General features: G+C 35.2%; 1 protein-coding gene across 1 annotated transcript in view; it reads right to left on the reverse strand.

The window, feature by feature from the left end:
• Positions 1–391: 391 nt before the first annotated feature.
• Positions 392–12,417, reverse strand: part of Gpc5 (glypican 5) — a 1,301,425-nt gene continuing 1,289,399 nt past the window's right edge. Inside the window, exon 8 of the mRNA XM_015484160.2 lies at positions 392–1,344. Coding sequence (XP_015339646.1) covers positions 1,187–1,344 — 158 coding nt within the window. The 3' untranslated portion in view covers positions 392–1,186. The remainder of the gene's footprint in view (positions 1,345–12,417) is intronic.

Here is a 12,417-nt window from a genome sequence, read left to right on the forward strand (position 1 = left end):
TCTCTTTTCTATTCTGTGACTGCATAATAATTATATTTTCTGGCTATGAGTGGGATGTGAAACTTCTTAATAAAAGCTGACTTATCTCTTCTTCTTGAGGTACTGATTTCGATGTGTCCCATCAATGTCCGCTGAGGCAATTTATCACAACTGGGAAATTAAGGATGGTGGATTAGCTGCTCAGCTAATCTGCACTTAGGGGAAGAGCTAAAGCACCACATGCCACATCTTCTGTCCCATTACCTGTCTGTATTCATCAGACGCTTGGGAATGCATAGATACCAACTGATGGTCCAACATCAGCCCTTAAAAAGAAGTAGCAAAAAATATTTTGAAAAAAAAATGAGAGACTATATCATTTTTGCTGGAAGAACATGACCAATATTCTCTATTTTTTCCATCAAATAATTAGTAGCTTTATTTCAGATGGTCCTAGAGCAAGAGTGTACTTTGCAACACATCTAAATCCATTAGGCTACAAGAGAGGAGGGGACAGGGCCACAACATCAAAGATGCATTTTGAATTTGATGGGATACAAGTCAGGTGCTATGAAAATACTCAGCTTTAAGATTTGTCAGTGGCTAAATTACAGTGGATAAGACTTATCAAGCTTTGTCAGTGAAATTATGTAAACTATCCTTAGTCATCTACTCTATAACTTAAAGACTTTTAGTAATTTCCTTCTTTAGCTTGCAAAAATGAAAGAATCTCTTGACAATGCATGCATAATACTAGCCATTGTGTGTTTTGATTGACTTAATGTAATTCTAATTCCAGAGCTTTAAGAAACACATTGTGGTATTGTTTTGTCTGGCAAATACACCTTCAAATGAAAATATTTTTTAATTTAGAAAGGAAGGGGTTTAGAATCGAGAAGAATAAAATCAGAGATATACTAAATCCTTCTTATTCAATGTCACTTCTGTGCTTGTCACATTTTCAGATTTAACATTTCAGAATTTAAGGTTTACGTTAGATTCAAGGAAGATGCATTTTAAAGAGTCTATCATCTAAACATCGATGTTTAGGTAATTGTTAATATCCCAACTTGGCTTCCATGAAGTGAGTGCGACAGCCCTTCTCATAAATATAATTGTTACATTAAAAACATCTTCTATTCCAGGTTTATGAAGAGAAGGGAGAAATCAAGACCCCAGTAGGAGATATCAAGGCAGAAGAGTTCTGTTACCACAGCCCTGGAAGTAGCATCAGTACACCCATCAGAATGAATGTCATAGGTTGGGACCCTGCTGCACATCCTGCTCCAGTGGTGTCCAGAGTACTGCTGCTGCTGGTGTGATGGATTTGCTTTACATCGGTGAAGTTCATGCCATCTGGCATCCCTGCAGGGGTAAAGAAGAAAGCAAAGGGTGATGCATGACTCCTCGCTGCGAGAGTCTGGAGCAGCTCTTAAACCCAGAGTGCAGGCACCATAGCTTTTACTGGCACTCTGGGCTGGCCTAACTCCAAAAGAGAATGTGGTGGGCTGATCTGGACCTACTGCACTAGGTGGGAATTCCAGAAATGTCATGAGAGCAAACCAAAATGCTTTCTTGCATTTTAAAGCTTTTGGGACATTTTTCTTATATCACTTAATAGTAAGAAAGCAAAATAGTAGTAGTAGTAGTAGTAGTAACAATAATAATAAATATACTGAGGTATAGTGTTATTTCTTGTCCCAGAGATGTACTACCTGTAAGTAACTGAAAAATTTTCTCATGAAAATAAAACCAAGTAAGAGGAAATACTTGGATAGGATTTTTTTAAAAGTAGAATTTTTACTGACCATATTTATATTGAATAGATAGGGTCTACTAGACCCTAGCAGAATAATTGTCCATAGGATCTTTTGTAAATTTATTTTTATTTTTCATTAACAAATTACAATTGTATATATTTGTGGAATACAAAGTGATGCTATGATTTATCAATACAATGTGGAATAATTAAATCCAACTAATTAATATAGCCATGTTCCTTTTTTACAATGAAAACATTTGAAATTTACTTTTGTAGCAGTTTTGAAATATACCTTATTATTAGCTATAGTTCCCAGTCTGTGCAATAGTTTCAAAAACTTTTTCTTCCTAACAGAAACTTCATTCCTTTTGACCAGCATCTCCCTATTCCTCTCTACTCAAAGCCCTTGACAATCACCTTTCTGTACTCTACTTTTATGAGTTTGACTGCTTTAGATTTCACACACAAGAGGGATCAGGCATAGAATCTTTATTGGAAATATATTAAAGAAAAATAAGAAAAATGGTGAATTTATCCCTTTTGTGCACATAGATGTGGAGATGGGGGCATAGACATCTGTCAATAGATTGAGAAATTCATCAATAGGTAAATTGGAGACTGAGGTTAAGGATCAAGTGTTGGATTAAAAAAAAAAAGTCAGGCACAGTCATAGACCAAGATCCAGTCACATCCTTATCATTACTTCTGTGTGTTTCAAAACATCACCAAGCTAAGGAAGAGACCAGCTCCTAATTTATTTGGGATGAAATAATTGTCTTCTTAAGAAGTTTTCTATTAGTATATTTAGAGGATAACTGATCTATCAATTATTATTTAGTGTCACCAGTTTGATTCTAAATTATCTCAATGGCATGCTACTATCTGTCCTAAATAACAGATTTAAATTCAGTGTTACTACAGCCACAAATATTAGCATCATAATTACAGTGAGGTTTAAAAAAAGCTTCATATAAGGAAAAGCCAATATTTATATAACTAGGTCAATACATACATATAATTCAGGATGGAAACTCCACTGCATCCAGGGATGAGCACATTAAGACCAAGCAAAGCTCTACTGTAGTGACATATTGATTTCACAGCCAGAGCTCTTGCATTATTATTCATTGTTTGGGTACTTGTTTTGCCCTTCTGTGTCATTAGGCAAGATGAATAAACTAGGGATTCCTTTTTTTTTTAAATAGGGACTGGAGTGGAATGTGAATATATTAGTCATGGTTTTATACCTCTTGTTAAGCTAGAGCTTAACACAGAGCTATGAGGAATCTAGGCAATTAAAAATACCTTGTTTTTTTCCAAGATAACTACATAAATTTGAGCTTTAAGGGATTTACTTTTCTTTTCTAAGCGTTGTGAGTTGGTATCTGGACAGGATTCATGAATAACTTTTTAAATATCTTCCTAAGCTATTCATTCGTGAACCAGGCATTGGGTCTAGCTTTTGGGGTTGCCATGGTGAACACAAATGTGCAGGCAGAGAGAATTCAATCTCCTGTCTGGAAGTCAGAGGATGCCAGGAGAGCAAGACTGCCTTCAACCAGATGCCACTTTAACACTAGAGGCAGAGATGTTCACAATAAATGCAACACTACTAATGGATTGTGACCTTGTGTAAGAAGCATCTGGAAAGAATTCAAGATCCCATTAGGAACCTGGCAATTATGGCTGCGGTAAAGGATCCAGTCACAATGGGTCTTGACATCTTTGCAGAAATGTTAGTGTGCTGAAAAGGCCAGTTTGATGATAATTTGATACAATGATTGTTTTCTTAAAGAAATTTAATTAACTAAACTTATAAATTATACCAAACCTAGCCAAAGACTCGTAAGAGAAAAATTAGTTTGGGAATTTATCACACTAATAGATTAAACAAAAAACAGTGATTTTTGAATAATCTTTTCTGCACATAATTGCAACACAAAAAAGATGCCAAAAATTCATGTTTTTGCCCATGGAGGCTTATAGTCCTGTGGGGAAAAGATAGACAGTTGTGTTATTAAAAAAATAAGTGTAACTTTAAAATTTTGGTACTTGCCAGACGTGTGGTTCTATGAACTATGTGAAAGGAATGTAACCTGGTTATAATGCGAAGCCTCTGTGCAGGGAGTGGTGAAGTGTGTGGATTCATTTGGTAATATCTACTGAGTACTTGCTCTGGCACCAGGTACTGTTTTGAGCTCTTCGCAAATAGCAACTAGTTTGATTTTTACAACAGTCTCATGCAGCAGGCACTGTTTTTGCCCCTGTTTGTACAGAAGAGGAAACAGGTGCTGGAGGTTAGGCAAGCATGAGCAGGGGAGGCAAGACAGCCAACCCAGAAGCCTCGACCCAATGTGTGTGATCAAGATCACTTGATGCACAGACTCCAAGCACCAACAAATCAATATTTAAGTTGTGAACAAAGACGATCAATCATGTTACTACTTGTAAAGTGCATTAGGAGATGCTCTTCTTTACTTCCTTGTCATTTGGGATGGCTGATTACGTGCCAATTTTGCATATTAAGCAACCGGAAGCACTCAGAGATAGAATACACTGAGGGCAAGTGTCTGATAATGAATCAGAGTGGCTGGATGAATTGGAGAGGATTCCAGCTTCTTGTCACAAATATACTGGCTTTTTCTCCTGAGGCAGGGGAATGACTTTTTCTCTCCACTACATATCTCTAATTCATCTATCTTACAGATTATAAATTCTCTTAGTTTCACTAAGGAAAGATGATTTTCTTTAAAGATAATTTTTTTTCTCTATTTTTAAGAAAATTGCTTAAGCTAGAATTTGTTGCTGATTTGCTCACTCTTTTACCAATTCTATTCACTTCTGGGTGTGTCAGGTACTATGCCAGAGGCTGAATATACAGTGTGCACTATGCAATTTCTTCACACTTAGATGAGTCAAAAAAAAAAAAAAAAGCACAACAAAAAGATACCAGGTGTCTTTTCCACCAATCTAATGGGAGTAAGCATAGGGCAGATTTAAATATTGGAAGCAGGACTAGAGAAGAGTATTTGATTTCAATGCTAAGCTAACCCTGAAGTCAGAATAATTTGTTTCCAGAAGTGATGTGTTTTCAAGGTAGCTATAGTCATGGCACATTAAAACATGTCTGTTCCATGGTATGTTTTTAATAAATGCTGCTGAATAGATAACTGAATAATCACTCTCATTCTCACAATAGCAGAATTAGTTTGGTAGAATTGTTCTCCACCATTCTAAGGATTAGGATAGGTGCAGATGGACTGATTTATTCAAGGTAACATGGTTGTGCTCACACTCAGTTTTGTGCCACTCAGTTGTGGTACTCCCTGGCCCAGCACCATGCTCTTGGTCACTGTACCATCAAAGATTTGAACTCACAGTCAATTTATGTTTTTGCTGCAATCTGGTAGATGACGTTAGCCAGGATCTTTTAAGATGAGAGCATTAAAGAACCATTAAATGAGTGCATTTTCAGTGAGAGGGGCGAGTTATTCAAAATATCTTGCTAACTAGAAAATTAAATTAATATTTGAAAAACAAACTAAATATTCATTCCACAGTATTCCCTAAAGTAAGTGTTTGCAGAAACCAAAGTCTTACTTATAAATCATGAAAAAGTAAACAAAATGTATGCATTAGTATTTCTTAATTTTTAGAGGGGGGGAAAAACTGTAGGTATTTTAGGCAAAAATATATAAATATTTAATAAAGAAAAGACCATCTGTATAACACAAAACACAATAAAAAAAGTAAGAGGACAAATTGCAAAGTGGGGAAAATGTTGCGTTTATATTATGTGAAAGAACGACTCTTTAACATAGAGTACTTATGATCCATGTGAAACACACACATGGTCCCAAAGAACAGTAGTGAAGAAAATATGGGTAATTATGAGAAAAAATGGATTGTAAGAAAAAATGAGTTTTACTGGGAAGCAAATAAGTACAATCGTAAACACAATGAGGTAGCAATTATCTATTGCCCCATTGACAGAAGCAGGACAGAGAGGGGAGAATAATCAGGGTTGAAAAGGAAAGCCCTTCTTCAGGGAAATTGGCCAAAATACATCAAAAGTGTTTAAAATGCACATTTACCTAGACACAATAGTTCTGTTTTTATGAAGCAATTCTGGGGGAATAATTAAAAAAATGTGCACATATTTATTCACAAAATGTTAAGCAGTGCATTGTTAGTGAAAAATTATAAGCCATTAATTGTCCATTAGTAAGAAATTAGGTTAAAAATATTAGGTGCATCCATTTATTTAAAAATACCATCCAGCAGTAGATATTTATTGATACAGAAAAATGTATTTTGGTAGAATTTATAGATACACTTTCAAGAGCTTTAAGGTTCTTTTAACTCTAATTGACTATGGCTATGTTTCTTTGAGAGTAGAGACTCCCTCATTAATTTTTATATTGACCTAGTAAGCTTTTAGTAATAATTGGGTGAATGAATAAATTAGGAGCTTAATCCAGGGCAGAGAATTGTAAAATCATAAAAACATGTTTCTCCTACTCAGTTTCTTTTAACTTAAAGAGAAAAATTACATTACAGAAACTCAGAAAGTGAAATGAAAGATTCAAATTAGATATGAACTTAAGACTTTTACATCAAATAAGAAGAGTGGTGATATAACGGCAAAGATCCCTTAGGAGGAAATTGACAAGCCTTTTTTGGATACAGGTGCTATGGATATACAGTCATATACTAATCCAGTGGAATTAGTCCACTAAGATTCCATATCCTAGGAAGTATGATTAGAGAAGCCTGCACAATAATTTGGGTCATTTGAATCCATGTATACCCTGAAAAAATGCTGAGTTTTTTTTTTCTATAGGCTCTTTGCTATAACCCTAAATCCAAAGTAGAGTGACTGCATGGTTATAGAAGCAAGGTCCCTGGCAATTCTGTAAGCTTTTGGACATGTATCATCATCACTAAAGGTTTTCTCTGTGACTTTCTATATGACGCTTAAAAAGTCTGATTAACCACTGAGCCTTTCCTCATAGCAGCCTCTTTCATTTTCTGTGGGACACAGTGAGATTTAATGGCAGTGCTTTTGGTTCCTTTTAAAATTTTAGGGCAATCATTAGTCCTCCCTTTTAAAAAATTTTTTATTAGCGCATTATAAGTAATAGTTAGGTTCATTTTGACACAATCATACATGCATAAAATATAGATTGCTCCATTTCAGTCCCCTTGGACTCCCTTCTTTCCCCTCTTTTTGTCCCCTAGTTTTATCCCTCTTTCCTTTCCTCCACTTCACTCATCTTCCTTCTATTTATTTATTTATTTTTTAAATTGGTGCTTTATAGACATACATATAAGTGAAACTCACCATGGTATATTTATATATGTACAAAGCATAATTTGGTCAATTTCATTAGTTTTCCTTTTTTTTGACAAACTATGTAAGAGTTAATGGAGTAAACTCAATTGCTAATAACTTGAACAGTGGATTATAAAAAGTTATAGATTTGACTATAAACCAAAGCTTACTTTCAAATAGTATGCTTTATTGTGATATTGTAGCTCTGAGTAATGTAGAGAATCATTACCATATGTTTATTACTGCATCAAATAAATTTTTGGTGGCTCTCCCCAAATCTATTAATAATATATTTTTCTTTTTTTTGGCTCTGGAGAGAATTTAACATTCAGAGAATATTGTTTGGACCTGGTGCCAGCTCCTGATGCTGTATTTTATTTCCTAATGATTATCCAGTTCTTTTTCATAAGTTTGCTGTATTGATTTTTGAAGACTGTAGAAAAAAGAGCCAGAGACACATCTGATTTTGAAAGTACCATAATATTCTAAGAAATATTATAATAATACTACTATTGGGTATTTTAGAAATGTTTATTTTCAAAAATTTCTTCTAGAACCAGTTTTCAAAGAGAAAATATAAATGGTAATTTTTTTGCACAGTTGGTATTAAAGTATTAGAAGTATACTGATTAAATGTACTACAGTTCTCAGTCATATACTTACTTAGTTGTAAGAATTTACAATCTTGGCTATAAGAATTTTTAATGTTTCTGAGGATTATATTTTTAAAGTAAAAGGTTGATAAAATACTCCTAGTTATATTGATAAAATGTTGTATTTTGTTTACGTTGGTGAGAATGTGGACTTAAACCTATTGTAAATTAAAATAGTAAAAAAAAATTGACACCCAGTCACATGGTAATGGTATTCTGTTGTCAAACACAAATATAAAATTTTCAAAGTCCCCAGGGAAAAGATAGATTGCCTTTATAAGAATAAAACATTAATTTTAAAAAGCAACAATAGAAGCTAAAATAAGTAGATTAATTTACTCTAAATTCAAAAGAATACAAATGCCAACATTGAATTCTACTTAGAGTTAAATGATGTGGAAAAGATGAGGATAATTTCAACAAAGAATCAGTGTTTTAACCCCTCACAATCAATTCTAAAATAATTACTAAAGAAGACACTTAAAATGCAAGAAACTGAGCTTGGAATGAAAGAGAGGGGTGGGAGCTGTGAGGAGATCAGAGTAATCAACAAACATCAAAGTAACTGTGAGCACTGGTTGAAAAAACCATGATCAGTAGGGGGCTAAAGCGACGTGTTTATGACACTTGAAAATAATTGTTAGAGAATTGCAACTGATTTGTATGGTTTGGAAGGAAGTGAGAAATCTTAATTAAACTTTTAAGTTTTGTCCAGACAATGATGTATTTTAATGAATGTTAAAAATCCAAGGCTAAACACTTAAAAATTGAATACGGAATACATATATTACTAATCCATGCAGGAACACAGGATTAACAAAATCTAACAGGAGTCAAGAAGGAACAAATAACCAAAGAAACAAATAAAACCTGGTAAGTAAGAGCATAAAAATCAAATGTTAAAGCTGTAAGCAAATAATTAAGTAATCTCTAAATGAAATGCGTTAAATTAGAATAGGAAATGCTTTGGTTTGTATTTAAAAAATTATCCAGCAACCCACCCAAATACAGAAAGGATGGGAAGCTTGGTAAAATAAACTCAAGGGAAATAATAAGCAAGGAATAGCTGATATTGTTATATTAAAAAAAAGAACAGGCTTACAGAATTAAGTTAATGAAAGTCATCACATAATAACTAGAGAAACTATTCAATGCAATTTTGAGCCTAATGATCTTTAGCATATTCTCAAAATAAACCCTCCCAGTCACTGTGGAGATTTTACCACCACTCAGTGATAGATTGCTCAAATGGATGAGAACTCCATTGCCTAGATGCCCTCTAGGTCACATTCCTCACATCTGCTTGCCTTCCTTGTACCTCCTTCACATAGGAGGAGGGCTGGCTGCTCTGACTGCTTATGAGGAACTCACCTGCTAAGCTCTTGGTTTCTCACCCCCTTCTAGATTTGCTTGCCCACAGAGAAGATGTGATCTTCCCTGCTCTTTACCTTGTGGTGAACGGAGGCAAACTCTGTTCCTTTTAGGGAAATCTATTATTTTTTTAAGCTATACTTGTGATTTGATGATAATTCTTAGGTGATACATTAGTCACCATAAACACATAGTCCCATTTCATTTAAGTATAAAACAAGACATTTTCATTTTTATCTGCTGGCACTTGTGCTTATATTTCAAGGGTTCTAACTTCAGAAGGAGGAAGGAATGCTACTTATTGCTTGCGCTCCAGATACAACTTTCACAAGTGTTATCTAGTGAACAAATATAAATAGATTGATAGAGCATTGCTGTGGTTAAAGACAGCAGATTCAGTACATCTGCACTCTTTTAAAGTGCACAGGAGATGTTTGCAAAGAAGACTGCATGTTAGCACTCAAAGCAAATATCAACATCTGACAAGTAATTTTCACACAAAGAATATGGAATTTTTTACTACAGCACAATAAAATTAAAAGGCAAAACTAATGGAGCCACATGCTCCCTACCGCCAATCTTATCTAAGGACATTAAAGACCTAAATAAATGCAGAAATGTATCAAGTTCATGGATGAGAAGACTCAAGTTTATGCAATATCCCTTTCACTGTATTCTGAAATTTCATCGTCAGGGAGTTACAAAAGTTGTTAATTAATGCACCCTGAGCCCTCTTCCTGCCTGGATCACTGCACCTTGGCCCCTCCTGTCCATCTGCTTCTTACCTTTTGGCCATCCTACTTGAGCATCTCCTGGGCTTAGTCATGTATGCAGGAAGGAGAGAGATAAAGGGAAGAGAGCAGGAGAACAAAGGAAGCCTAGGACATATGAAAAAGGCAAAACACTCTCATTTTTTGGGATACCAGGATACCAGCTATTTCACCTTCTCCCTCCCTGGAGAAGTCTATGTCACTCCTTTTGAAATAAACCCTGCTTTATATGCTTGAAAAAAAATAAATTTCATTGTGATGTCCCTGGATGGGGGTCTACTGGATTTTCCATGCTCAGCACTTTACATCTAGACATGCATGCCTGCCTGGGTGAGGAAATATTCTTCCTTCCTCTGTAGTGTCTGGAATTCCCATTATTTGAATGATGGATTTCTTGAAGGTCTTCTCTGATTTTTCTTCTCGGTTTCCATCATTTTCCACTGCTTTCTGGAAGTTTCCCTGAACTTAATTTTTTTAGTCCTTTTATTGACATTCTCATATATTTTAAATCATTAATCTTTTTTCTTTATTGGGTTTATAAAGATGCTATAAAGTTTTTCTTTGCAGTTTTCTTCTTGCTACAGAGTCTCTGTTTTCTGCCTGTGATATGACTTTGTCACTTGTATCAGGTAAGTAATAATCCCTGATTCTTGGTAGTCTGTTAATCTTTAGAGGGGAACAAAACACCTGGTTGGACTCTGAGTGTATGAATGGAACTCAGCACTTGTTAAACAAGTACAATTTGACTTTGGTATTTGTTGGGGGAACCCAAGGATATCAGGATGGGATTAGGCTGCAAAATCAACTGCCTCTGAGATACTGTTAGCAATGCCCCTGCCAGTCCTGGTAGGGGGTAGGTTGGATCCATATCAACATGTACTTTCCTGAACATGAGGGTCGAAGGAGAGAGGGTGAAAGAGACCAATTGGCCATTAAGAGCTTCAATATAGAAGGAACATGTCACTTTCTCTTATTTGTTCTTTGTCTGAAGCTAAACTCCAGGGGTACGGATGTTTTCATAAATTTGTTTAATATAGCTTTGGCCCAGCATTCATTTTTAGGCTTGAAATAAGTTATTTTAAACACTTGTACCCCATCAACTTTTTTTTAGTTGTGGATGGACACAATACCTTTATTTTATTTTTATGTGGTGCTGAGGATCAAATTCAGTACCTCATACATGCTAGGCAAGTGCTGTAACATTGAGCTATAAGCCCAGTCCCCCATCAACTTTGACTTAGTTAAAATCTCCCCTGTCCCTGCAGTTGTTTTGCAATATAGCTTGCTTTTCCCTAGTGCAGCTGACACCCAACAAAACACATCCAAAGCCATTAACTATGATAAAAGCTACAGGTCAAATGAGAGTCTTTTATCTTTTGAAGTTTCCACAGAGCAAATTGGAATGGTTCCTTGCTTTCCTCAATGCTGCAAAGGAGCTGGCTTTCCTTAGCATCCTGTGTTAGGTACCACTTCTCCATCTGCTTTCCAGCTTCCAAATGTTGTTAGTGCTATCTCCTCTTCTGTTTCCTCGGCACTCAGTAAATTTAGGTTTTTACATATTAAAAAAATCTATACTATATTTTAGTGGGTTGTAGGAGGGAATAAAATTAAATGTGTCTGATCAATCCATCATGTTGATGGCAACGTTTCCAGAGTCCAACCACAGAAGCTCTGTCTGACTCTCTGGGTATGTCTAGGCAGGTTTGGAATTCATCCAGTCTGCACAGGTGCAGTTCGTGTTAGTGGCCACTATGACGGACCAGTGACCCTGCTGCAGATGCTGATTATTTTTGATGATCATCCTTGATAAGACTATTTTCATTAAAAATATTCAGCAATGTTTCGTTTTTAAGGGAACTTACTAGCAAATCATTCCTTATAACTATTAATAAACTGGGCAAAAAACCCAACTGACTTACACAACAGTATTGGATACATATTAGAGGACTGATGGCCTGTCATTTTTGCCTCTGTATTGCCTAATCCAGGGTGTGTTTGCTGTCTAATCTTGCAAAGCTCATCCTGTGCATCTGAAGAAGGCCTAATTACAGAGGTATGGGGATAATTAGAGAATTGGGCCCTTAAAAACTTTTTTTAGACTTTTCTACTGAATTCATAATACATATTTTTCAGATGCTGTATCGGATATGGACTAAATGGACACTATTTTCACTTAGTGTTTGCTAAAAATTTTCTGCAGTAAGGAAAATGTGAACAAAGATAGGAGACAACTTTTCTCCCAATGAAAGATGAAAATTAACTTAAGAAAAAATTTGCCTGTTTTACTTTATTAAGTGAAGAATTTTTTATTTTTTTATTTTTTTAATTTTTTTTATTTTTTAATTTTTTATTGTGGGTTGTTCAAAACATTACAAATTTCTTGACATATCATATTCGACACTTTGATTCAAGTGGGTTATGAACTCCCACCTTCACCCCATACACAGATTGCAGAATCACATCAGTTACACATCCATTGATTTACAAATTGCCATACTAGTGTCTGTTGTGCTCCGCTGCCTTTCCCATCCTCCACCCTCCCCCCTC

The sequence above is a fragment of the Marmota marmota genome, unplaced genomic scaffold, assembly GCF_001458135.2.
Source record: "Marmota marmota marmota unplaced genomic scaffold, marMar, whole genome shotgun sequence".
Classification (NCBI taxonomy): Eukaryota; Metazoa; Chordata; class Mammalia; order Rodentia; family Sciuridae; genus Marmota; species Marmota marmota.